Below are 24,017 nucleotides of genomic sequence, written 5' to 3'. Positions count from 1 at the left end.
ACTGTAATTAATTCAGTAAACTCCATTTTGAACCGGTTTGGTGGGCCATGCAGAGTGAATGACCCCAAACTCCTCCAAAATTTCCGACCATTTTAATAATAATAATAATAATACTTATGTAACAAATTAATGTAAATTTAATGTTCATAATTTCTACAAAACTTTGGTTAAAAATGATATGATAATGGTTGTGTGTTGAGCAGTTATGGAGGTACATGCTTTGTTTTTATTGTGAAACAACATGTAAATTACCAAGAAGCTCACTATGAGAATTTAAAAAAATAAAAGAATTATTATATTTAGGTTGGAAGCTTCTTCATGGGTACCTCGAAATTTCCAGCTACACACCCTCGTACGTGTAATTAATTATAGCCCATTAAGCTCCCACTCAAAAGATTTACACCAAAATTCATCGCATAATCTAATTAAACAATAATTATCATAATTTAAATAATAATAATAATAATAATAACCCAGAAAGTAATGGGAATGAATACAAAGAATGTAGGTATGTATATATATAATATAAGGAAATATTAGAAGATGTAACAATAAAGGAAGTAGGGCCTAGAAATAGATATTCATTGATGTTGAATGTACCATATTATATATATATATATGGTACATTCTAAGTACACTTCTAAATTACATTCTCTTTTCTATTTTGTTTCTTTCACAAATATATCATTTTTCGAACATATTTGATCGTAAAATTTAATAATATATATTATCATAGACTAAGTTATACGTAGGTATAACTGTTGCATTATGTCTCATTGTCTGCCATTAATTAATCATAATCTCATTTTTTTTTAATATAATAATTAAATTTGAGGGTCAAATTTATAGATCCAACGACCAAGCCAAGTCAAGCAACAATATACACTGTATCCAAAACTATATTTTAATTTAGTTTAATCTATTCCTAACGATAATCAGAGTAAGATGATAATTAGATTGTGTTAATTATGATTAATGAAATTAAGAATCTAATGAGGGATCATAGTATATATTTTTAAAAAAGGGATATGAGAATAATAATAATAATAATATATGGTTGGAATTAGAGAGTGGGGCCATAGAGGGGATTATTGATAAATATGGAAACAGTAGGTCCCAAAAAAAATTAAAAAAAAAAAACATTGAAAAATTCTCCCAACCATATGATTTTAATGTTGGAAAATAAATAAATAAAGTAATAATGAAGAAATTTGGTGGTGGTGGTGAAGAAGAAGAAGAAGAATAAGAAGAAGAAGATGGGTGTTGGACAGTTTTGATGTTAACTTAAGATGTTTGAATCCAAACATAAACAATGCAAAACAGTTAAGGGACAAAAGGAAAACACAATTTCCTCGGCAAAAATCTATGCTACGGATCTTGTTTCCCTTCCCCCTTCTTCAACCTACCCCACCACTCCCTTTTCTTCCTCGTCGTTCATCTGATTAGTATTTGATGGCCCCGACATTCTTCAATAAGTTCATAGACTAACATAAGTTTTTTCAATGTACTTTGTCCTCACTTACATGCATCCTACTTAGAATTCTTTTAAGAAAAGCACGCTTGACTAGTATAGGTAGTGACTTTCAATTCTTGATTTCGTTTAAATATGGTCTCGGTTCATTCGTGTGCTCCTCTTTTACTCGGGTGTCACAATATGATTGAAAATGAATGATGGGATACCGACCCTGACATTCAAAAATAATGTTCAACTAAGTGAAGTGAGTTTGATATCAGATCATGCGTAACCGCCCAAATCCACTGCTAGTAAATATTGTCTGTTTTGGCTCGTTACATACCATTATTAGTATTTAAAATGTGTCTATTAGAGAGAGATTTCCACACTTTTATACGAAATGTTTCGTTATTCGTCAAATGGGCTGTGACACTAATTTCAAAAGTAACGTGGGGGATGTAGGGCCGCATCCAAACATCAAAATCTTAATAATATTAAGCGATGTTTGGTTGTTGGATTTGACGAGGAGTAAAGGTTTAGGGTTAGTTTTAAACAATAATGAGGCAATAATGTGTACAACAACGTGGATGAGTTTAATTAAAATATAGTAAAGCAAGGGAACATGTTGACTGTAATGTTGGAAAATGTCAATTGATTTGATTAGTCAAATGTAATCAAAACATAAGCAATGCCTGTGGTGTGGCTTGGCTTGAGGAACATACATTGTAACGACCCAGATACACAACTAGCAGATATTGTCTTTTTTAGACTTTTTCTTTTGGGCTTTAAAACGCGTTCGATAGGAGAAGGTCCACACCCTTAAAAAGGGTGATTTGTTTTCCTCGCCAACCAACGTGGGACATCATATATATATATATATATAAACATGACAATTATATGATATGGGATTTTAATTACTCAATTACTTTGATGTGCCCATCCCTCACCCAAATCCCAAATATTCAGCTTTTTGTCTCCCTTTCTCTTTCAGCTTTCATACCCATATCTTCTTCTTCTTCTTCTTCCTCTGCTTCTGATATGACCTTTCATGGCTCACCCTTTCATGACAGGTGAACTGCATGCCAATTTTCAAAACCCTTTTCTCTCTCTCTCTCTCTCTCTCTCTCTTCATTAATTTCCTTCTTCCTTATCTTATCCTCTGCATGCCACCACTTTACTACAAACCTTCCAATTTCCGAATCAAAACAAACCCACCGTGGTTTACTCACTTTCAACGTCACTCACCCATCTCTACATCACTGTTCAAACACAACTCTCTTTATCATTAACATCAATCAACCATGTCGGATGAAAGTATCTCTATTGAAATGAGGTTTTTCGAAGAAACTCAAAACAAAGTTACGAGAGCTTATACTCAAAGTGGACAATATCGTACCATTGTGGAGAGTCGTGTTCATCTAATATGGTATTAGAGTCATGCCCTTAAACTTACCAATGTCAATAGAATCCTCAAATATCTAGTAAAAGTATTGTGAGCTTCGAAGGCATAGTAAAAAAATGACTAAGACTCCAAAAGAAAAGAAGTCAAGTCTCGATTAACGAAAGGGGTTAATGATGCATGAGACAAAGATTTTAAAACTGCATATTGGGTTAATGATGATATTTTAATACGAATACGAATAATACGACTATTTGTAGATTGATAGATGCATGAGACAAAGGTTTTAAAACGGTATATTTATTTGAAGGTTTGTAAGAAATGGTGAGAGACAAATTGTAAAGATGTGAAGATTTTTGTGGTTTTAACCAATTGAGGAATGTAAAAAATGAAGGAATGTGGAAGGTTAGAATGGTACTTTGGGGAAGGGAATTGATATGAATGGAGCCAAATAGATATTATTATGGAATGAGCGGTTGAATGAACATAGGGAAGGTAATTAAAAGAGTGACGACAAAAACAACAGAAATGGAAAATAAATAAATAAATAAATAAAAGAGAGAAGAGGGTCCATATGGGACTCTCCCATCACTTTTGCATAATTACAAAAAACTCACTCACTAGCCGCCATTTTATCCACCATCTTCTTCTTCACCTTATCTTCCTCTCTCTCTCTCTCTATCTCTCACATTCATCACTTCAAACCCTCGACAGAGATTAATTATTTTTTTTATTGGGTGGCTTAGGAATCGAGAAGATTATGTAGTTTTAACGGAACTAATTAAGAGGATAATCATGGATTTATATGTAAGAAATATATGCCTATTTGAAAAAGTCCAAAGTACAGAGATGAAGGCTCAGGTTGAGAGTGGAAAATATGAATAAGTGTATCGAAGAGGCGAAGAAGAAGAAGAAAGAATGATGGAAGAAGATGAAAATGACAATTCGAAGAACCACACTGAGTAAGCGTCGCAATCTTGGAGTGTCATGTTCAGTAAACAAAAAGCAAGGTGTGTTGGGATTACAATGATTTTGTCGTAGGAAACCTCCAAGCCCAGAAAAGAATATATAAATATATATATATATATATATATATNAATGTGTACAACAACGTGGATGAGTTTAATTAAAATATAGTAAAGCAAGGGAACATGTTGACTGTAATGTTGGAAAATGTCAATTGATTTGATTAGTCAAATGTAATCAAAACATAAGCAATGCCTGTGGTGTGGCTTGGCTTGAGGAACATACATTGTAACGACCCAGATACACAACTAGCAGATATTGTCTTTTTTAGACTTTTTCTTTTGGGCTTTAAAACGCGTTCGATAGGAGAAGGTCCACACCCTTAAAAAGGGTGATTTGTTTTCCTCGCCAACCAACGTGGGACATCATATATATATATATATATAAACATGACAATTATATGATATGGGATTTTAATTACTCAATTACTTTGATGTGCCCATCCCTCACCCAAATCCCAAATATTCAGCTTTTTGTCTCCCTTTCTCTTTCAGCTTTCATACCCATATCTTCTTCTTCTTCTTCTTAAGTGGCACATTTCCTCGTTACACCAAATGAAAGTTTTCTTAAACATCACAACAGAGGATTTGCAAGAATACAGAGGCACGCTGCTGTCAGTTTCCCACCTGGAATGGATTTCACTGGTTCCGAGTTCTGCTGCTTTCTGCATTCCTAATGGGGAAAAAGTATGGATGGGCCTGCATTTATATCAACAAACAACATCAACTCATCATAAAAATCCACAACATATAAAACTATTACATCTCAGTATGTATTATGGCCCTCTTCCTACAAGGTCCTTCTTCTACAGTGTTTTCCAGAACTTCAAGGATGCGAGACACATCATGAATCTTACTAAAAGAGAAGAATGAAATGCTGTAGTGCAGTGAAATTTTACCATTGCCTCTTTAGCAGTTAGCCTTTCTTGATGGTCATAGCGTAACAATTTATCAACGAAGTCAACAGCCTTCAAATGTATAATAAATATGATCAGAAAAATTTACCCTAAACAAACAAAATACTATGTCATAAAATGAGAATTTTTCTGACGTCTTACCTCAGGGACTGCCAAATGCTGATTGTCAACATTAATGAACTTGGTCCAAGGTTTTCGACTATGCCTTCATCAAATTTATTAAAAAATAAAGTAAGCAATCGCAAAAGAAATCAAAGTGAAGTTGCCAATTACCAGCACAAAATAAAAATGCAAGGAGTCGAGCGCTTGAGAACAAACCTCCCAACAAGAGCCGAAAGATGAGGGTCTAATTCTATTTGATATTTATTCAAGTACGCGTTCAAATCATCTGTCCCCAACACCTGTTAAAGCAGAAGACCATAAACATCAAGTTTCACCTTTACCTCTCAAGGAGAGTACGTTCACTCGTTCTATCCATTCAAAATTATATCCAGATGAACGACATGCATACAGCGTGCACTAATAAACTAAACTATAAAGCCTTTCATTCAATTAAAAGATTAAATAACCCGGCAAAAATCCAATAAAATATGAAGGTGAGATAAGTAACTTGGAAAATACAAATGGATAGGATCAAAACCTTGTCACAAAAATTATATTAACTGTATGAATAGAACAAAATATGAAACTTGAATTCAAGAATATTCCATACCTTGNTGGTCCCGAATGAAAGGAAAAAGGGAGGTGTAAAATATCGGATTAAATGGCATATGTTTCAAAAGCAAGCTGAGTTTGGGATTCCCATGTCTTAACTTTGTCTGCAAAATTATATATTGTACTCGCAAACACCACGTGTAGTTACCACAATCTGATAAACGAAAGAAGATATATATTTAGTTGGGGATGGGGCCTTCCAACTCTTCCAAGAGAAGGATGGGAGGACTCAAGTACGCGCAGTGGTCTGCCCGTGGTGGGCCTCACGAAAATGATTTCTCAAACCACGTAAGGGCAGGGTTGGGGAGGGGAGGACTTCAAACCAAATGGGTTTTCTCAAAACCCTTTACTTCTTCCACAAACACACACATACAATCCAATCCAAATGTTTTTTTAGAAGGATATATTCTTATAATTGTAGGTTTATTTGGTTAACACCATACTCCATGTCACACATGCCAACAATTAACTATCAACCACCACCTCGAATATATAGCCTCAATTTTGGCATATCAATGAATGTCACATGGACGTAATCTTTGGTGTTGAAGCCCAGCCCATTTCATGAGAATCCAAAAAGACAAAATGAGGCTTCAAATTGAAAAATAATAGGCCCAAGCCCAATTGAATGATAAGCAGATGGTTTGTCTTAAGAAGTATGAAGACTCTCTTTGATAGAACAGTTGAGATAATAATTTACTGACCCATATGCATATGCATTGAAAGTGAACTTGTCTCGCATTCACAGATAATGATGAGGCATTCAAATGCATAAGAAAATAATGCTTTCAAAATTAACCGACGCACAAAAATAAAATAAAAAATGAAGCAGTATTATAGAACAGATTTCTACAAACAATNGGGGAAAAAGTATGGATGGGCCTGCATTTATATCAACAAACAACATCAACTCATCATAAAAATCCACAACATATAAAACTATTACATCTCAGTATGTATTATGGCCCTCTTCCTACAAGGTCCTTCTTCTACAGTGTTTTCCAGAACTTCAAGGATGCGAGACACATCATGAATCTTACTAAAAGAGAAGAATGAAATGCTGTAGTGCAGTGAAATTTTACCATTGCCTCTTTAGCAGTTAGCCTTTCTTGATGGTCATAGCGTAACAATTTATCAACGAAGTCAACAGCCTTCAAATGTATAATAAATATGATCAGAAAAATTTACCCTAAACAAACAAAATACTATGTCATAAAATGAGAATTTTTCTGACGTCTTACCTCAGGGACTGCCAAATGCTGATTGTCAACATTAATGAACTTGGTCCAAGGTTTTCGACTATGCCTTCATCAAATTTATTAAAAAATAAAGTAAGCAATCGCAAAAGAAATCAAAGTGAAGTTGCCAATTACCAGCACAAAATAAAAATGCAAGGAGTCGAGCGCTTGAGAACAAACCTCCCAACAAGAGCCGAAAGATGAGGGTCTAATTCTATTTGATATTTATTCAAGTACGCGTTCAAATCATCTGTCCCCAACACCTGTTAAAGCAGAAGACCATAAACATCAAGTTTCACCTTTACCTCTCAAGGAGAGTACGTTCACTCGTTCTATCCATTCAAAATTATATCCAGATGAACGACATGCATACAGCGTGCACTAATAAACTAAACTATAAAGCCTTTCATTCAATTAAAAGATTAAATAACCCGGCAAAAATCCAATAAAATATGAAGGTGAGATAAGTAACTTGGAAAATACAAATGGATAGGATCAAAACCTTGTCACAAAAATTATATTAACTGTATGAATAGAACAAAATATGAAACTTGAATTCAAGAATATTCCATACCTTGGCTATTTTAACCAACTGGTCATAATTATCATGTCCATAGAAGAATGGCTCCTTTCGGAAAATCTGACAGCACAAATTACAATTAGAAGTATCAAGCAATTCTATACGAGTGAAATATTTCTTTAGAGAGCTAAACAAGTGGAATATGGAACAATCAAGTCAGCTTCCATCTAAGGAGAGTTCACGTTCTTTTTGGTGGGGGTAGAAAATAAAAAATTCTAATAATCACAAATATCATGAAAAGAAGCCCAAATTCAAATGAAACAACAATATAACTCAGAAACCACCACAAAATGCAACGCATGCCACTTCCAAATTAACCTATACTACCATCAACTATGTATGAAAACCTCAGTAGTAATATATGAGTCCATTTGTCTTCCACATGCTTTCGATGAAAAAATATAATCCTACATGTAACTCAAGTAAATAATTGTAAGATGTTAGAATCTCTAATAAAAGTTTTAGAAATCATGAAACCAGAAAATTGTAATATCAGAAATTGAAGATATTAACAAATTACTCACCATTCCGGCAAACATGCAACCAAGACTCCACAAGTCCAAAGAGTAGTCATAATCTTGTAAATCAACAAGAAGTTCTGGACCTTTGAAATATCTGCAAGTACTCAACAAAATTATGAAGGGAACATATTGATCCAAAATCATTTACAACAAACTTAGAAATGCAACTACATAAATCCTAATATATTAATTTGAATATAAAACAGTTTCACAGACAAACAACCTTGAAGCAACACGAACATTATACTCTTTCCCAGGATGGTAAAACTCAGCAAGACCCCAATCTATAAGACGAAGTTTACGTTTCTCATGATCAATCATCACATTATGAGGTTTGACATCCCGATGCATAATTCCTTGCGAGTGGCAATAATCCAATGCCTGCACATACAGTATCCAACAACATGAACGCACCTAGAGTCAGCAAAGTCAAACAAAAACTATGGGGTTGGGGGTTAACAAAGCAACTGCAACACCAGCAAGCAGTTGGCATACAAGAAAACTGCTCACTTATTATGCAATAAAAACGATCAGAAGTTTATGCTTGCCTTTAGAAGTTCATATATGTAGTAGCGAATATCGAAGTCCAGGAGTGTTGGATAAAGAACTTTAAAATCAAGATTGTTAACATGCTCAAATATAAGACTAGGGGTCTTCGATTGCTGGTCTCGAACAATATCAAGCAGCTTCACGATATTTATACCCCCACAAAGATTCTGCAGTATTTTTATCTCCCTCTTAATCTGCATTGAGTAAAACAAACAAAATATGACATCTTGAAAATACAATAGGTTCAAACGAATAGAAAGGAAGTAAGCATGTCTTTGCAAGTTCTGAAGAGCTTGAAAGCATGTTAAAACTAGAGATAAGATTCAACTTGATAAATTGTTTGTTAACAAAAAATAATAATAATAATAATAATAAGATGACTAATATGCATGTGTGAGCAATAGATGAGGGTCTGGTAATCTGACTATTAGACCTTCAAGAATATTCCAGAAGAAAAGAAGCAAATCCTTTAATTTTCCTAAATTCCCAAAGACAGAAACGATGAACACTGATACCATTTCGTAATATAAAACTCATCCTAAACTATGTCTAATTAACTGAATCCCACATGAAGTGATTGTTATCAATTGAAAATCCTTTTCTTGAATGCACAATTAAATCTAGAGGCTACAACAAGACTAGAGCCGTTGTCAGAAGTCATAAATAAATGACATTTAAGTAAAGTAATTTTAGGAAGGCATCAAAAGCCTTAGAAGCGTGAGCATAGACAGACAAAACGACAGAACACTTACCATCATAGGTAAAAAATGTTGTGATGATGGGAACAATAATCATAGCCAGTCCCTTGAACAAAATCCTTTTATTTCCACGTCCTCTAATTCCACTATTGAATTTTACTTTAACACAATTATTTGTTTCCTCTTGTTCCCTACTTATTTTTTACAGGTTTTTGTACCTTTTCATTTATTCTTTAGTTCCTAGATGCATACGTATGGATGTCTAACTTTGAAGTAATCATAAATTGTTTTTCCTCATTTCCTTGAGCCTCACGTGGTTCCAACATGTATGATAAATTTGAAAAAAAAAAACGGACAGTCCAAATTCGCATGTAGAACAGGAAACTCTACACAAAATAGTGATCAAGCTTCCTAGACAACAAACAAGACAAACATGCAAATATGCAGACTATTGCGCGACAATTGTTGGGCAAAGAGAAAGGAAGAATCACAATAAGGAAAGCAAGCAAGCAATCGGTGCCATTAGTTTACTGAGAACTTAAAAAATCAAATTCTAAGATTAGCCACGGTTCATAATAGAAGAAGAAAATACACGATGTCTGCCAAGCTATTATTTCCCATGGTCAATGCAATGAGATGCCTATATTACAGATGTACAAGTACCACTACACAACAATGTTAAACCGTCCGTGCAGTATCCTTGACAAAACAAAACTTACCTTTTTCTTCTTCACTGGTTTAAGAATCTTAATGACACATTTCTCATTGTCAGTGCAGTGAACACCCTCAAACACCTCACTATATTTTCCTCTCCCCACCTTCCTCACAACCTCATAATTATCCTGGTCCCTGTAAAACGAACACCATTATCCAAAGAAGGCAAGAACATTAGTTTCATTCAAACGCAAAACTTCTTTTTGGAAATGAAATTCATGACCCATCCCACGCTTGGAAACCTCCGAAGGGTAAAGGAAATTAAAGGAGACACATTCGCATAAGCTCGTACAATTAAACGACTAAAGAAGAAGTAAGCCAGGGCGCCGTAGAGTTTGCTACCAATAAAGAAAGCAAGAAGCTATATATCAGGACATGAACTTAAAAAGGCCGTTCCAATACAAACCTAGCGAGGTCCAGTTCCGCCCCAGCTCTTTCTACCAATCAAACTAAATCGGAAAAAGCTATCCCTAACAAACAAAAGTGATGAAGGAGAAAAACAATTACCCCCACTGTACGGTGAGGGACTCATAGTCCCAATACTCCTTAGGTCGGATCACGTTAACATCGGCATAAACCCTAGCTTTCGAAGAAGCGCCAGGGCGACGAATCGATTTCCCGATCTTCTGCGCCAGGGTTCCTAGTGGGGACAACGAACGCAGAAGCGGCTTGAACCTGTGCGAAGGAGGGTGGTGTCGGAAACGAGATAAGGAGGTCGCCGACGAAGAAATCCGACGGAAGAAGAAGAGGAGGAGGAGGATTGAAGACGCGGATTGGCGGAGAGAGAGGGCGGATAAGAGAGGAGGTGAGAAGAAAAGAGAAGAGAGAGATGGGTGGGGTAATTGGAACTCGGAAGAAACTTTGAAATTGAGCGCCCTTATGGCAATCAACTCCCTGATTGAAACCAAAATCCACCCTCTTTTCTTTTTCTTTTTCTTTTTCTTTTTCTTTTTCTTTTTCTTTTTCTTTTTAATTTTGTTTCTTTTCTTTTTTCAAATTTCCTTCAAATCATAAAAGTTTTCAAAACAGATATCTTATAAATACAAATCACATCAATGTGACGCTTCAAACTAGAAACCATGCCACAACTAAATTACCCAATATACCTAAATTCATAGAAACTTAGTCGTAAATTTTTTGAAGACCAATAATTTACGGAACATGCATCTATGCTGAGATGGAAAACGTTACGGTGTGCGTTCAAAACCAAACCAACTATTGGTCCAACAAACATGTCTGTTTCTTATTAAACTCTATATTATCAATAACAACTAATTCTCATCCTGTCATATTGAAAATGACCTAACCATATTAAATATCTTTTTTATTTCTTGAGTTTAGATGGTTTATTCGATCATCGTTGAACACGTGCATTTGAGAAATTTGATCAATTTTGTAATATTAATGTAGGTTGGCTGATTTTTTTTTTACCATTGTTAACATTTTTTTAATATATTTATGGGACAATTTATTTTTTTATTTTTTTTTATTTAAGAAACCCGGTTTGGGCCGGGGATCTGTCAGCCCAAACTCGGAGGGGCTCAACAATGCCAATGAAATTAGATATTAGTACAGCGGCCCGAAGGAGTTGAAGCAGTGGGAGAAAGGAAGGTCCCTGGGTCCAAGATGGGTGTGGGGAACCCATGGTAGCCACAGCATTAGGTGGATCAACAATCCCAGAGATCCTTCCTTCGCATGGGAAGCACGACGGCTGTCGATTAGCTTGCGTTTCACCCATCTTATAGTTAATAATCGTGTTGCTCTGCAATTAGTTTTCAGCTTCTGTGTGCATATCAGGTGTTTGTGATTTTGCTCGTGTGAGTTTCTGGTACTGTTGATAGATATGATAAGAAGAAAGTTATTTGACCTGTTCCTATGAGTACCCAAATTTGTGAAGCTAGCGATCTCGTTGAGTACAGCACGCTTGTAAGCTACACTCGCATGATCATAGATTTATAATAAAGGAATACCTCACACACTCATCCACGATGATGCCTTCAGAAACTAACCATTCTAAGAATCTGGTTCAATTGGACCTATCTCGAAGATTGGATTTACGTGCATCGAAGTCTGCCCCATTGGTGTGAGGCACTCCTTCATTCCGCCCCCCACAATATCACACACGAGGAAGAAGATGGCAAACCACCGTGCAACAACTAGATTTTGACACGTTCATGACAAGTTTTAAGGGGAGCTCAAGCCTCGTGTTCATTTTCGCCCAACTTTGTGGCTTCGTGGGACCTTAGGTAAGGTTTGTCTCATTCAACCGAACACAACTCATACGGAATGTAAACTTGGAGTTCTGTCCTGTGTCCGATTGACACTAAACTTGGCTAGTTTTCATTTTTCATATAAACGGACTTTAATTTCATAGTGCATGTCTCAACTTATTCAAGAACCTCGACTTTTGAGATTAAGGTTCAGGGCCAATCTGGTCCTTTGTCAAGCCTATTTTTGTCCTCTTTGTATATTTGTTGCCTCTATCTCACTTACGTCTCACACTATCTTCTGCAGTCACATCTTAACACTTATATATGTCGTAACATTCACGTTATCGGATGGTCGCTACTTGAAGATCACCGCCTTTTCTGCCTCTATCTAAAGGTCACACCCTACCCTCTTTGTAATATTCATGATATGGTTATTCTATTTCTGCCATTATTAACTGTTAATATGAAAAGATCTCAAGAGATGGAGAAGGCAAGCTGATAGCAGTGGGCAGCAGTAAGATATTTCAAAACTACGTGGCAGTTAATGTTTGGTCAAATAAGAATGGTAACCTACCAATTGGAAAGTGACGAGTAGGACAGGACATCATGAGATATGAAGGCCACCTCAGCATCTGTACCGGTCTATATCAGCCATGTCATCCGACACTGGTTTAACCGTCCACGACACTCCAATGGAACGCAACCGGCGTCTTTGTCTTCCTCTTGCATTTAATTTACCTATTAAATTTATGACCCCCCAATTCCAAGTTTTTAATTACTTTTTCTTCCAGTTTTCCAACAATTTTAAATTATGTTAGTAATATTTCTTCCTCGCTCAATAGTTCAAGGAAGGGCTCTCTCGTCTTTTCCTCTATTTTTTTTTTTTAATTCTTAAACTTTATTTTGTTTGGTTGAAATAATTTGTCACATAATTGATATACTTTTCAATGATTTAGTTGAAATTATAAAAGTTTGCCCATTATGAAAGCGGCCCAAATTACTAACTCTAATTTATTAGAATTCGTATATTCATACCGACCATGATATTATATGTTAAAAATTATAAAATATAAAAATAAACAAAATATTTATCGAATAAATATCCATAAAATATCAAATTTGCGTCTTCTATTGGACCAGTTGTCCCCCACCATAAAAGCTAAGCCTTTAGTACTTGGAATCTTCTTTCAAACACTTTCATCCCTTCTTCCCTCTTGTTATACAGCTTAGGTCAAACCAAAAAAGGAGTTTATTTTTCTTCCATTGTCCCACTTGCAAGTTTTGTCCTTATGAGCGAGCAATTTTTAGTGGGACTCAAAATATTTTAAAATTATCGTTGAAGAACTTATTAGAATGTTAGGTGGAAAATCGATACAGCAGTGACATAGAATTTATAGATAGTAACCAATATTCATACACACACGACTCATTTTTCTTTCTTACGCGTTAATGCTGTGAACTTTGTGCGTGATTTTCGTGTTTATGGTAGTGTTACGCACTCGATTTTCATTTAAAATATTAAAAAATATATAATTATATATTTTCTTTTATAAGCATTCTTATTGGGAGAAAGATGCTCTGAAATATAATAGTTTAAGAAAGCTGCCTCGTCCATTTGGTATTGACCTAATTTGTCGGGAAAAGAAGTCGGCGTTGGCCATGCTCTTCGTCCACAATAATAATAAACAAATACAAAAATAGCTTCGGGGATCCAACGGTGGAGGAGCCACCATCCGCGGAGACACGGAGCCGCTAGCACCCAACTCTTTGGAATCTCATCCTCCCTATGTCCACGCGCCCTCGGCTCTCATTTTCTGCTTAACACTAACCTAAACCTAATTAACCTTAACTTAACCACAGTTAAATCAATTCCTCTGCTTCCCCCTCTTATAAATTCCCCCCTCTCTCCGTCTTCCTCCGATTGCTCCCTCACCCATACCCTCTTCTCCCCTCATTTCCATGCGAACCACCATCTCCATTGCACCATCTTCCTCCCAAACATGAGCTGCAACGGTTGCCGAGTTCTCCGAAAGGGCTGCAGTGAGTCCTGTATTCTCCGCCCTTGCTTGCAGTGGATTGACACCTCTGAAGCCCAAGGTCACGCTACTGTCTTTGTCGCTAAGTTCTTCGGCCGCGCCGGTCTTATGTCTTTCATCTCCGCCGTCCCTGAATCTCAACGACCTTGTATGCTTCTTCTTCGTTCTTGCTCTGTTTTTTTTTTTTTTTTTTTTTTTTTTTTTTTTTNTTTTTTTTTTTTTTTTTTTTTTTTTTTTTTGCCCCATTTTGTTTTCGATTTTACTGATGGTGTTGTTGTGTTTCTATTCAGCTTTGTTTCAGTCTTTGCTGTTTGAAGCCTGTGGTCGTACTGTCAATCCGGTCAACGGCGCCGTTGGTCTTCTCTGGACTGGAAACTGGCATATCTGTCAGGCGGCGGTGGAGACTGTGTTACGAGGCGGTACGTTGCGGCCGATGAATGAGTTTCTCGCCGCTGGATCTCCTAATCCGGCTTCCGATGAAACATCCGAGGCTGAAGTCGCCTGTACCGACATGTGGAAGCTTCGAGATTCTTATCCAAATTCTCGATTCTCCAACTCCCGATCTAGACTTTCCCCAAAACGTAAACGATCCGAGGAATCCACTAAAAACCAACTGAACGACTTAGATCTCCGTTTAACACCGAATTTTCCGGCGAAATCAACCCGGCGTGCCGCTACTCCGTCGATGAATTCCGAGGAATCCGAAACCACTACGTGCTTTGAAAGCGGCGGCTTAATTGATCATCATCATCGCCACTACCATCCAGAAGAACTGGTACCGGAACGGAAACTTCTCAATTTATTCGTCTAAAAACCAGATTATTCCGAACGCACTCATGGGTTATATGATTCTGTGAATCAGACGTTCACAGCTGCTATGGTTTAGGCGAATTTTGAAATTCTTTTCCGTGTTGAAAAAAAGTAACCCGGAAGTGAAGTGTCCTGGATTGTGTCGGAAAATTGAAGATTCCGGCGAGTTTTGTTTTGTTTATGTCGTTTTTGTTTTAAAATTGTAATGGTAATTGTAATATCCAGCATCAACCCACCGGCACAGGATTTCACTCCTCGGCCGCCAGAGGAGTGAGAAATGAGCGTCTGTCGGTGGTCCCTTTTTCTTGCCTTGTGTTTCCATTTTGTAATTTACTTATAATAATAATAATAATAAATCCCAACTTCGTTTCTCTTATCCTTCATCCAAATCATGAATATATACTTTAGTCGACAACATCGAAGATTCCGGTACGCGGGTCAATACTTGCGGCCGGCGCCCCAACTTATCGACATGTCGTACCGCACCCATCTGATGAAACGACGGCCCGCCCTTCTTATTATAATTTTATAATAAAGTTTGAAGTTAGAAAAAAAAAAAAAAAAAAAAAATAGAAAAAGAGGAAATAGGTGACGTGTGATGTGATGGATAAATTAGAGAGGCGCGTGGGGGAAAATGGAGGGTTATCCGAAGTTGAGGAGAGAGAGAAGCGGCTTTTGGAGAACGCAAAGAGACGTAAGGGAATTGGAGATGTTTGGAAATAATCTATATTCATAATTAATTATTAAATAAAAATTTTAAAAATAATAATAATAAAGAATGGTATTAATTAGTGAATATTATTGGTAATAATAATGAGAGAGCTCTCCCGGGAAGGGGGAAGAAAAAGTAAGGGAAAGGCGGTATGGGTAATGGGAGAGTCGCCGCATTTGCGGTGGACCCCACCGGACATTCTTTCTTTTACCTCATAAACAGTGTGGTCCCCACGCCACCTCAGCATCCACTCGCCCACTTGTCGTGTATGACTCCCTCGCAACTCTCCGGCCTCTCCATGTTATTCCCATCCATGGTAGCACCAATTCTCCCTGCCCCCATCACCCACTTCTTTCAGTACAAATATTGAATGTGTTAAATATTAAAATAAACGATCAAATCAATTGGCATCCGCATAAAATTTCAATTTTTGATTTGACAATATTAAAAATATAGAATAACAATAATAATAATAATAATAAAAAGAACGGATAAAAACCATTCTCTATTGAACCCAAATAATTACATAAGAGAGTTAAAAAAATAAAAATAAAAATAAATAATGGGTGGACAGCAAAATTATTCGAAAGTTGGAAAGATGTGACGCGGATATCACCAGCGGGTGGGATGTTTTATTTTATTTTATTTTATTTTAAATTAAAAAAGATATTTGGGTTTTGGGAGGCGTTTGCGGTGATTGGTCTGTGACGGTGGCTTTAGTCTCTCCCACTGAATTTGGACAATAAGGACAAACTCCAAGCTTCCTGGTGCAGCGACCCAACCATGTCCAACTCCAACCCCACATTTTTTTTTTGTTAATAATCAGCGAATTTCAATTGATTGACGACCCCTTCTTTATAGGTCCAAATTCTGACCCTAAATTTGCATTTTATTACGCCGCAACCCCACGTATTTCTTTATTTGCATCTTATATTACTTTAATACCTGCTTGGCCTCTGTCCCCAAGTTAATTACACAACCCCCTTTTGATATAATTTAATGTATGATACTTTGGAATTAACAAATGAACTCAATTATTAGATAAGGCATGAGCATAAGCATATAATATTATGTTTATGATGTAGCATATATACAAACACATGCCCTACATTTATTATATTATTGTTATCAAGTATGGGTGTTGGGAAATTAATTTAAAATTAAAAGGGCATTTCTTGAGCTGTTTTTATCCATTTTCTTCGTCAGCCACTCAGTTCCAACACAGTTTCTCTTGCTCGCCTTTGCCCTTTCCATTTGGGGTCAGAAGCCTCTGGAATTACCAAAACTTTTTTTTTTTAATTTTTTTTTACTTTATGGATATGAAATGGAATAAATAAAAATAAAATAAAACAAGGGACACCAGGTGAAGGTGTTTGATTAAATTAAGGTTGAGCTTGGGTGGAGTTGATGCGGAAGGGGCGGGTATTTGGGGAGAGGCAGGCTGCGCCTAAATGGAGGATGGGCTGCACGCGACGCACAACACATGGTGCCCTTTCGTACCATTTTAAAGCCATTTAACACAACAACCCTACCCCTCTTCTTTCTACCTCTCTTATCCACTTCTTTTTCTTTTTTTTATTAATTATTATTATTATTAAAAACACATATTATTCTATTTTTATGGAACAATGGGTTTTTTATTTTATTTTACTTAACATGTCAACAATTGGGTCTTATTTGGTCCATGACGTTTGCACCCACGTGACCTCATTATATTTCTCTCCATTTATTCCCCTTTATATATATATATATATATGGGATGCTGAGAAAAGAAAAGGCAGGCAATAATATTTTTTTTAAATACTCTAGTCAAATTTGTTAGAAGAATCTAATATAAAAATAATTCATATATATATATATATTATTAACACAATAGTCCCTGATCTTTGGAGTAATTATCATTTTGGTAGTTATTTTTTTAGAATTATCTAGTCAATATTTTCTGTAAATTAAGAATAAAAATGAAAGTTTAAAAATATGAAACAACCAAATTGAGCAAATTATTTGTTTTATTTGGCTTAAAATAAGTCTTAGTTTCATTTTGGTCCATCAACTTCCAATTTTATTTATTTATTTTTATAAAATACATTAAAATTTAAAATATCTATTTTGGTATTTTCTTTTATTTTATTTTTACAAAATTCATAGTTTTTAATGTGTATTAATATGTTAATATGGACATAATATACAACAAGCATATATCACATGGATAAATAATATAGCAAAGACAAAAAATTAGTACTATTTTTCTTAAACATATGGTTTCATTCACCTAATTAAAATATAATTTATTTTTTGTATTAGAAAAATATATTCTTAATTTCTTAATTCTTGAAATTAAAATTTTAAAGATAAATGGACCATTTTTTCTCTGGGCCAAGGCCCAATTATGTTTTTCTTTGTGGGGGTCCATATTCTGACAATTTTTTCTTAATATCTTCCCAGAATTGGCTTACCGAAGAATTTAGGATTGTATTTCAATTGTGATCGACAACAAAAAGACAAGAAAAAGACAAGAAAGACAACGACATAACGGAAAAAATATATTTTAAAAGATATAATTTAACTGTCAATTTATTAATATATATATATATATATATATATATATATATATATATATATATATATTTTTTAGATATTGATTTTAGCCACACAAAAAAAAAAAAAAAAAAAAAAAAAATGGAATCTTTTTTTTTATACCTACTGAATCATTACTGAGGGATAAACGATCATATTTATTTTTTAATGATTTTGTTGATTAATTACTCAATAACAAACAAACAATCGTCCGCATTTGTTTTGGCCAACCGGAAAATAATAATTATTATTATTTAAAAAAAAAAACATTAGTTTAAAATAATAATTAAGCACATGGCGTAGATGCTTACTTTCATGGTTCGGCTTTTGTTTTTGGCAGTGTCGTTACAAATATAATGCATGTTTCAGAATTCCCTGTTCTTTGTTTTTAATTATTATTTCCTTAAAAAATGTATTTAAATGGAATTGTGCAGTGGGTTTTGCTTGAACACTTATGTCTTGTAGTAATTTGGGGAATCCTCCTCAAAATCCTCGAAAAAAAAAAAGAAATTAAAATGGTTCCTGTATTTAACAAATATTGTATAATTCTGTCTGGAATATCCAAAAATGGTCCCTGGATTGAAAGTGGCGGAACGTGAAAAGGCATTGCCTAGAGAAGGGTGCAGGGCTTCAACCCCTCCCCTGTTTCATTGGTTTACACACAATAAATGGGTGAAAAACAGAGTAAAACGAATGTGGATAAAATGATTTGGTTATGATGATGGCCCGTGAGTGAGGCATATAAGATTAGAATCTGTTCTGACCACCCCTTTTTGTTCCTATGAATAAAGCTGATTTCTGAATCCCAATTCCTTTTCTGGGTTTGTTTTGTCTCCATGATTCGATTCACCCACACACTCCACCCAGCTTGCACCAAACCATGAATAATCAAAGCCCAATTACAGTCCCTCGACGCCGCCCATGGCCTGGATTGTTCGCGTCTTCTTCTTCTTCTTCTTCTTCCTCCAAAGCTTTGGGAACTTGGTTGGGTGAGGACGCCAATTGCATGGAACACTTGTTGGTTCACTGCGCCAACGCTATTGAATCCAACGACGCTACTCTCGCCCAACAAATCCTTTGGGTCCTCAACAACATTGCCACTCCTGATGGCGACTCCAACCAACGCCTTGCCTCTGCTTTCCTACGCGCTCTTGTAACACGCGCTGCCAACATTGGCAGCTGTAAAATCCTCGCTGCCATCACCACCGCAGCTACCTCCTCCTCCCTAACTACCCAATCCTTCTCCCTTATGGACCTCGCCGCCTTCGTCGACTTAACCCCCTGGCATCGCTTCGGCTTCACGACTGCAAATGCGGCGATTCTCGACGCCATCGAAGGCTACTCTGCCGTCCATGTCGTCGATTTCAGCTTGATGCATTGCATGCAAATCCCCACTCTCATTGACGCGATCGCTACTCGTTTCGAGTTCCCCCCTCTACTCAAACTCACCACGGTTGTCGTAAAACACACGCCGCCCATTCTCGAGCTGTCTTACGAGGAATTAGGAGCGAAATTGGTGAATTTTGCAAGGTCAAAAAACGTGAGAATGGAATATAGATTTGTGGAGTCTTGCTACACCGATGGATTTTCCAATTTAATCCAAGAAATTCGAGTGCAAAATTTAATTTACGGACCCGAAAGTAAGGAAGCGCTGATTTTAAACTGTCACATGATGCTCCATTACATCCCTGAAGAGACATTAAACCCAAACCCATCTCCCAATTTCGACATGTTGTCTTCAACTCGTTCGATGTTTCTCAAGGAAATCCGAAGCTTAGAGCCAGCGATTGTGATTCTAGTCGATGAGGAAGCCGATTTCACGGCGAGTAAAATGGTGAGTCGATTGAGATCGGCGTTTAATTACTTATGGATACCGTACGACTCGATGGATTCGATTCTTCCTAGGAACAGCAAGCACAGGGAATGGTACGAGGCCGGGATTTGTCGGAAGATTCAGAATGTGATTGCTGAGGAGGGGATTGAGAGAGTGGAACGATTGGAGCCGAAGACGCGGTGGGTTCAACGGATGGTGAACTCCAAATTCCGAGGGGTTGGGTTCGGAGAGGACGCGGTTTCGGAGGTGAAGACGATGCTCGATGAGCATGCAGCAGGATGGGGGTTGAAGAAGGAAGACAACCACCTCCTCCTCACGTGGAAAGGCCACGACGTCGTTTTCGCCACGGCTTGGGTACCTTACTAACTAATTTAACCGCTGATTCAGTATTTTCAAATTAGGGTTTAGGGTTTGAGTTTGATTTAGGTTTATTAGAGAGTTAAAGAGGAAGATATCGAATTGATCCTCAAAAAAAAAATTTGGAGTCCATATTTGTGAAGCTCACGGTTTCGTGTCATATTGCAATCAATATTTCGTATTTTGTAGAATAGGACGATCCTTTACTCGTAGAGTCTGTTCAAAAGAACGTAGAAATAACTTAGAACCGAAGTAACAGTCTAAGATAACTGCGAATAAAGAGTTGAGCACTAAACCTAGACGTTTTGCTTAAGTGCCAAGTATCTCTAAAGTAATTCACTCCTTCTAGCATTGTTCCACAAATTAAGACCATTTTATATTTGTAATAAATGTTAGGTTTAATATTTAAATTTTATGGGACGATAACTATCCGGATGGACTTGGGCCGGGATTGGGCCGGGATTGGGCCGCACCTACATAACTAGGCCCATATAATCTCAGAGAAATACAAAACCCAACTTAATATTGGAATTTATCCAATTTTAATTCTTAAAAATTATATTAAATTCTTTATTTAGAAACTCTTACAATCTTTATTCATTAGAATTTAAAATCCAAGATGGAAAATTCGTGGAAGAAAAACAATATTTACTTTCTTAAAATCATAAAAAAAAAAAAAACAAAGTCAAATATGATTTAAATAGAAAAAAAAACAGAAATGTAGCGACCAATAGCAAATTTGCTTAAACATGTGTGTTGGACACAGCTGTGTGTTACTACTTTATTAAAATTAAATCCTAATTACATTCGCAATGAAACTAAAACAAATCCCTCATTTTATTAACTCATTCTCAATTCCGCCGCCAATCAGCTCATCCTGTCGTGTCGTATCCGCTATACACACGTCGTTAATGCAATACGAGGTGAGGCTAGTTGTCGTTTCAGTTGAAAACACCGCAGTCGCGTCGGATGTTCCCGTTTCTACCGCTCTTCACGCCCACCCGCCCCAGCTTCGTCATGGCGTCAACAAACGCCTTATTAAAGGCCTGGGAATCTCCGGCCCATGCGTTCACCGTGGGTCGGGATCTCGTGTCCGTGAACAAAACCTGGTCCGACGTGAACAGACCCATTCCCTGCTGGAGGTTCTTGAAGTATATGTTGTCGAATGTTCTAGGCGTGATTGGGTCCATGTTGATCGCCACTCTGGGGTCCACATTCTTCGGGCACATTTGTTGTAGCTGAGTTGCGTAGGTTTTGTTTAGTGTAGGGTCCACTGGATTCCCCGGGGCAAAATTGTAAATTCGGTTTGCGAACTTCTCGCAGTGCGAGAATCCAAGCGTGTGAGCCGCTGCCATTTTACACAGACAGTCAGAACAACAAAACAAGGGCTCCACGACAAAGTGTTCACGGGTGTTTTACACGTGTCAGATTCTAATTAGATCCACGTTTACCTGATAGTGCGATCATGTCTTGTTGCGAAAGCCCATTAGCAGAAAACAGAGAATTGAGCTGGTTGAGATTAAATGTCGGCCCTGGGAGTCTACCGTCCACGTCGGAGGCTTTAGAAACTAGCCCGTCTAATCTTCCCAGCTCCACCGCGTACGACGGTCCGCCCGACTGCAATAAATTCCAACCAATTTCAATTAATGATGTAGTTTTGGAACATTACTAATTATTAGGAAAATTTGGGATTCCCTCGCAACAATCTTCGACGTTAATTTTCAAAATTAATGTGAAGTACCAGTGCTATGACGTCCCGAGTAGCCATAGTGAGAATATCGGCGCAGGAGACTCTGTTTCGGCATTGAGGGATGGCGTCGACAGCGGCTTTAGCCTTAATAACGGTATCAAATCCATCTCCGGCCAACGACAGGTTATCGGGATGATCCTTCTCGGCCTTGTTGGATGCAGTGGAAGCAATGATCACGGAGGCATCACATCCCTAAATGCGAAAAGAATCAAAATAATGAAACTCTCCAATTCCCATCACAAAAAAACACGATTGAATCGAAAGAAATCATAAAAAATGACCTGAACGAAGCAATCATGAAAGAAGAGACGGAGAGTGGCAGGAACAGTAACGAAAGTTTGCTGAAACTTTTTAGTAACTTCGTTGCGAACAACGGTTTCGACATTTGGGCAAATGTCGGCGTAGAAGTTTTGTCGGAGTTGGGCGACAGAGGGAGAAGGGAAGACGGAGAGGGAAAGAAGAGACAGTGCAATAAGAAGATTAAAGCGACCCATTTGAGCAAAAAGAAAGATCAATAAAGGGAAGAACAGAGGATGAGCGGCATTAATGGTGGAGCAGTAGGCTTATATAGGCGTCCAGTTGAACAAAAAAAATTCCAAATATTTTTTATTTTATTTTATTTTTCAACTCGAAATTATATATCTTAATTAGTTCAGATATATTATCATATTAATCATTTTTTTTTAATGCAGGAGTCGAGGACATTTATATATGGTTGCATATACATGTATATCAATAATTTAAAAACTATAAAGTCAAAAATATTTATTTGATAATTTGAATATTATAATAGACAAGTCGTATAAATACATAGAAAGGGAATATAAATTGGGCTCAATATGAAAGATGTTGTAAATGGAATTTTTTGAGCTATTATTCTAAATTTATTTGCCAGCTACATGTCTATAATTATTTGGGTATTTCCTAAGTCAATTGGTGGGACGTGCTCATTGTAAACATAATTGTTGTTAAATGACTACTCAAATTATGCCTACAAAATGCCTATAAAATGCAAGCACTTACTAAAAAAGAATAATAATAATACATATATTGTCACCCCTTCAACTAATATACTTTGTATTATTTATAGTTTTGTACTTATGAAAGTTGATAATTCATATTTATGTATATACATTACCTCAACACCTATATGATATTTTAAAATATTTTAATATTTTATGGTGAAATGTGTTTGACATGCCTATATCACATTGCACGTTAAAATAAGAGTGATGGTATTTTAATGTATTTTTTAATACTAGGAACGGATATTTATTTTTCTAGTTCAATAATGTAAGATAGAGAAAATTCGAAGCTTTTAATTTGTTGGTCAAACTATATATAACTAGTTCATATATTTGTACGTGAGCGACGTTATTATTATTATTATTATTTTATTTTATTTATCAAACGTGATGATGAAATTGGAGTTAGAGAGGCATAGAATTGGGTAAGAATATAAAAATCTTTTCCGTTCTTGTTCCTATTAGAACCATACATCGCTACGTCTCTACACGAAAATTTACAATTTTCGTTCCCCACTAAAAAAATAGTCAATAAAATAATTATGGGTAATTTTTATTTTTAAATATAGTTTAAGAACTTAGACATTTTAATAAATAAGATAGTTTTTTTTTGTAAGCAAAAATATAATGTTATACTAATGTCAATTTAAAAATTTTAAATTTAAACAGTAAAAAATTGGGCGAAAATAAGGAGGAAGATTATAATGTCTATTTCCAACATTGTTTAACGACTGAAGTAATCTGTTTGTGTTCCCTTTCGTTTGCATATTTTGTCTGACAATTTGATTCACACAATTAGGTATTCAAAGGTTAACCAACTTTCATTAGAGACTGAAAACTTTTTCTTAAATGGGTCTCTTTTCTTTTTCCTCGAAAAGTCATGCATATTGATGTGGTC

At 36.2% G+C, this 24,017-nt stretch overlaps 4 protein-coding genes across 4 annotated transcripts; 2 read left to right on the top strand and 2 right to left on the bottom strand.

Annotated features, from left to right (window-relative positions):
* Positions 1 to 4,410: 4,410 nt before the first annotated feature.
* On the bottom strand, positions 4,411 to 11,546 carry LOC111781672 (casein kinase II subunit alpha-2-like). Its single transcript, XM_023662358.1, has 11 exons — positions 11,382 to 11,546; positions 10,316 to 10,761; positions 9,814 to 9,943; positions 8,396 to 8,590; positions 8,071 to 8,228; positions 7,851 to 7,941; positions 7,321 to 7,386; positions 6,927 to 7,009; positions 6,750 to 6,813; positions 6,591 to 6,659; positions 4,411 to 4,576 (listed from the first exon to the last, which is right to left on the bottom strand). Exons 1-11 carry the CDS (start codon positions 11,544 to 11,546, stop codon positions 4,517 to 4,519), a joined length of 1,527 nt encoding a protein of 508 aa, XP_023518126.1. The 3' UTR covers positions 4,411 to 4,516.
* A 2,383-nt stretch (positions 11,547 to 13,929) lies between these two features.
* On the top strand, positions 13,930 to 15,240 carry LOC111781084 (LOB domain-containing protein 37-like). Its single transcript, XM_023661507.1, has 2 exons — positions 13,930 to 14,202; positions 14,345 to 15,240. Exons 1-2 carry the CDS (start codon positions 14,019 to 14,021, stop codon positions 14,863 to 14,865), a joined length of 705 nt encoding a protein of 234 aa, XP_023517275.1. The 5' UTR covers positions 13,930 to 14,018; the 3' UTR covers positions 14,866 to 15,240.
* A 3,603-nt stretch (positions 15,241 to 18,843) lies between these two features.
* On the top strand, positions 18,844 to 20,476 carry LOC111782034 (scarecrow-like protein 32). The gene has a single exon (XM_023662800.1). It carries the CDS (start codon positions 19,034 to 19,036, stop codon positions 20,351 to 20,353), a length of 1,320 nt encoding a protein of 439 aa, XP_023518568.1. The 5' UTR covers positions 18,844 to 19,033; the 3' UTR covers positions 20,354 to 20,476.
* Positions 20,477 to 21,065: 589 nt separating this feature from the next.
* Positions 21,066 to 22,623, bottom strand: LOC111781753 (peroxidase 51-like). The gene is made up of 4 exons (XM_023662445.1): positions 22,376 to 22,623; positions 22,086 to 22,286; positions 21,796 to 21,961; positions 21,066 to 21,692 (listed from the first exon to the last, which is right to left on the bottom strand). Exons 1-4 carry the CDS (start codon positions 22,586 to 22,588, stop codon positions 21,286 to 21,288), a joined length of 987 nt encoding a protein of 328 aa, XP_023518213.1. The 5' UTR covers positions 22,589 to 22,623; the 3' UTR covers positions 21,066 to 21,285.
* Between the last annotated feature and the right edge of the window lie 1,394 nt (positions 22,624 to 24,017).

The sequence above is a fragment of the Cucurbita pepo genome, chromosome LG19 (assembly GCF_002806865.2).
Source record: "Cucurbita pepo subsp. pepo cultivar mu-cu-16 chromosome LG19, ASM280686v2, whole genome shotgun sequence".
In the NCBI taxonomy this organism is placed as follows: domain Eukaryota; kingdom Viridiplantae; phylum Streptophyta; class Magnoliopsida; order Cucurbitales; family Cucurbitaceae; genus Cucurbita; species Cucurbita pepo.
This window is presented reverse-complemented; position numbering and strand designations above follow the sequence as displayed.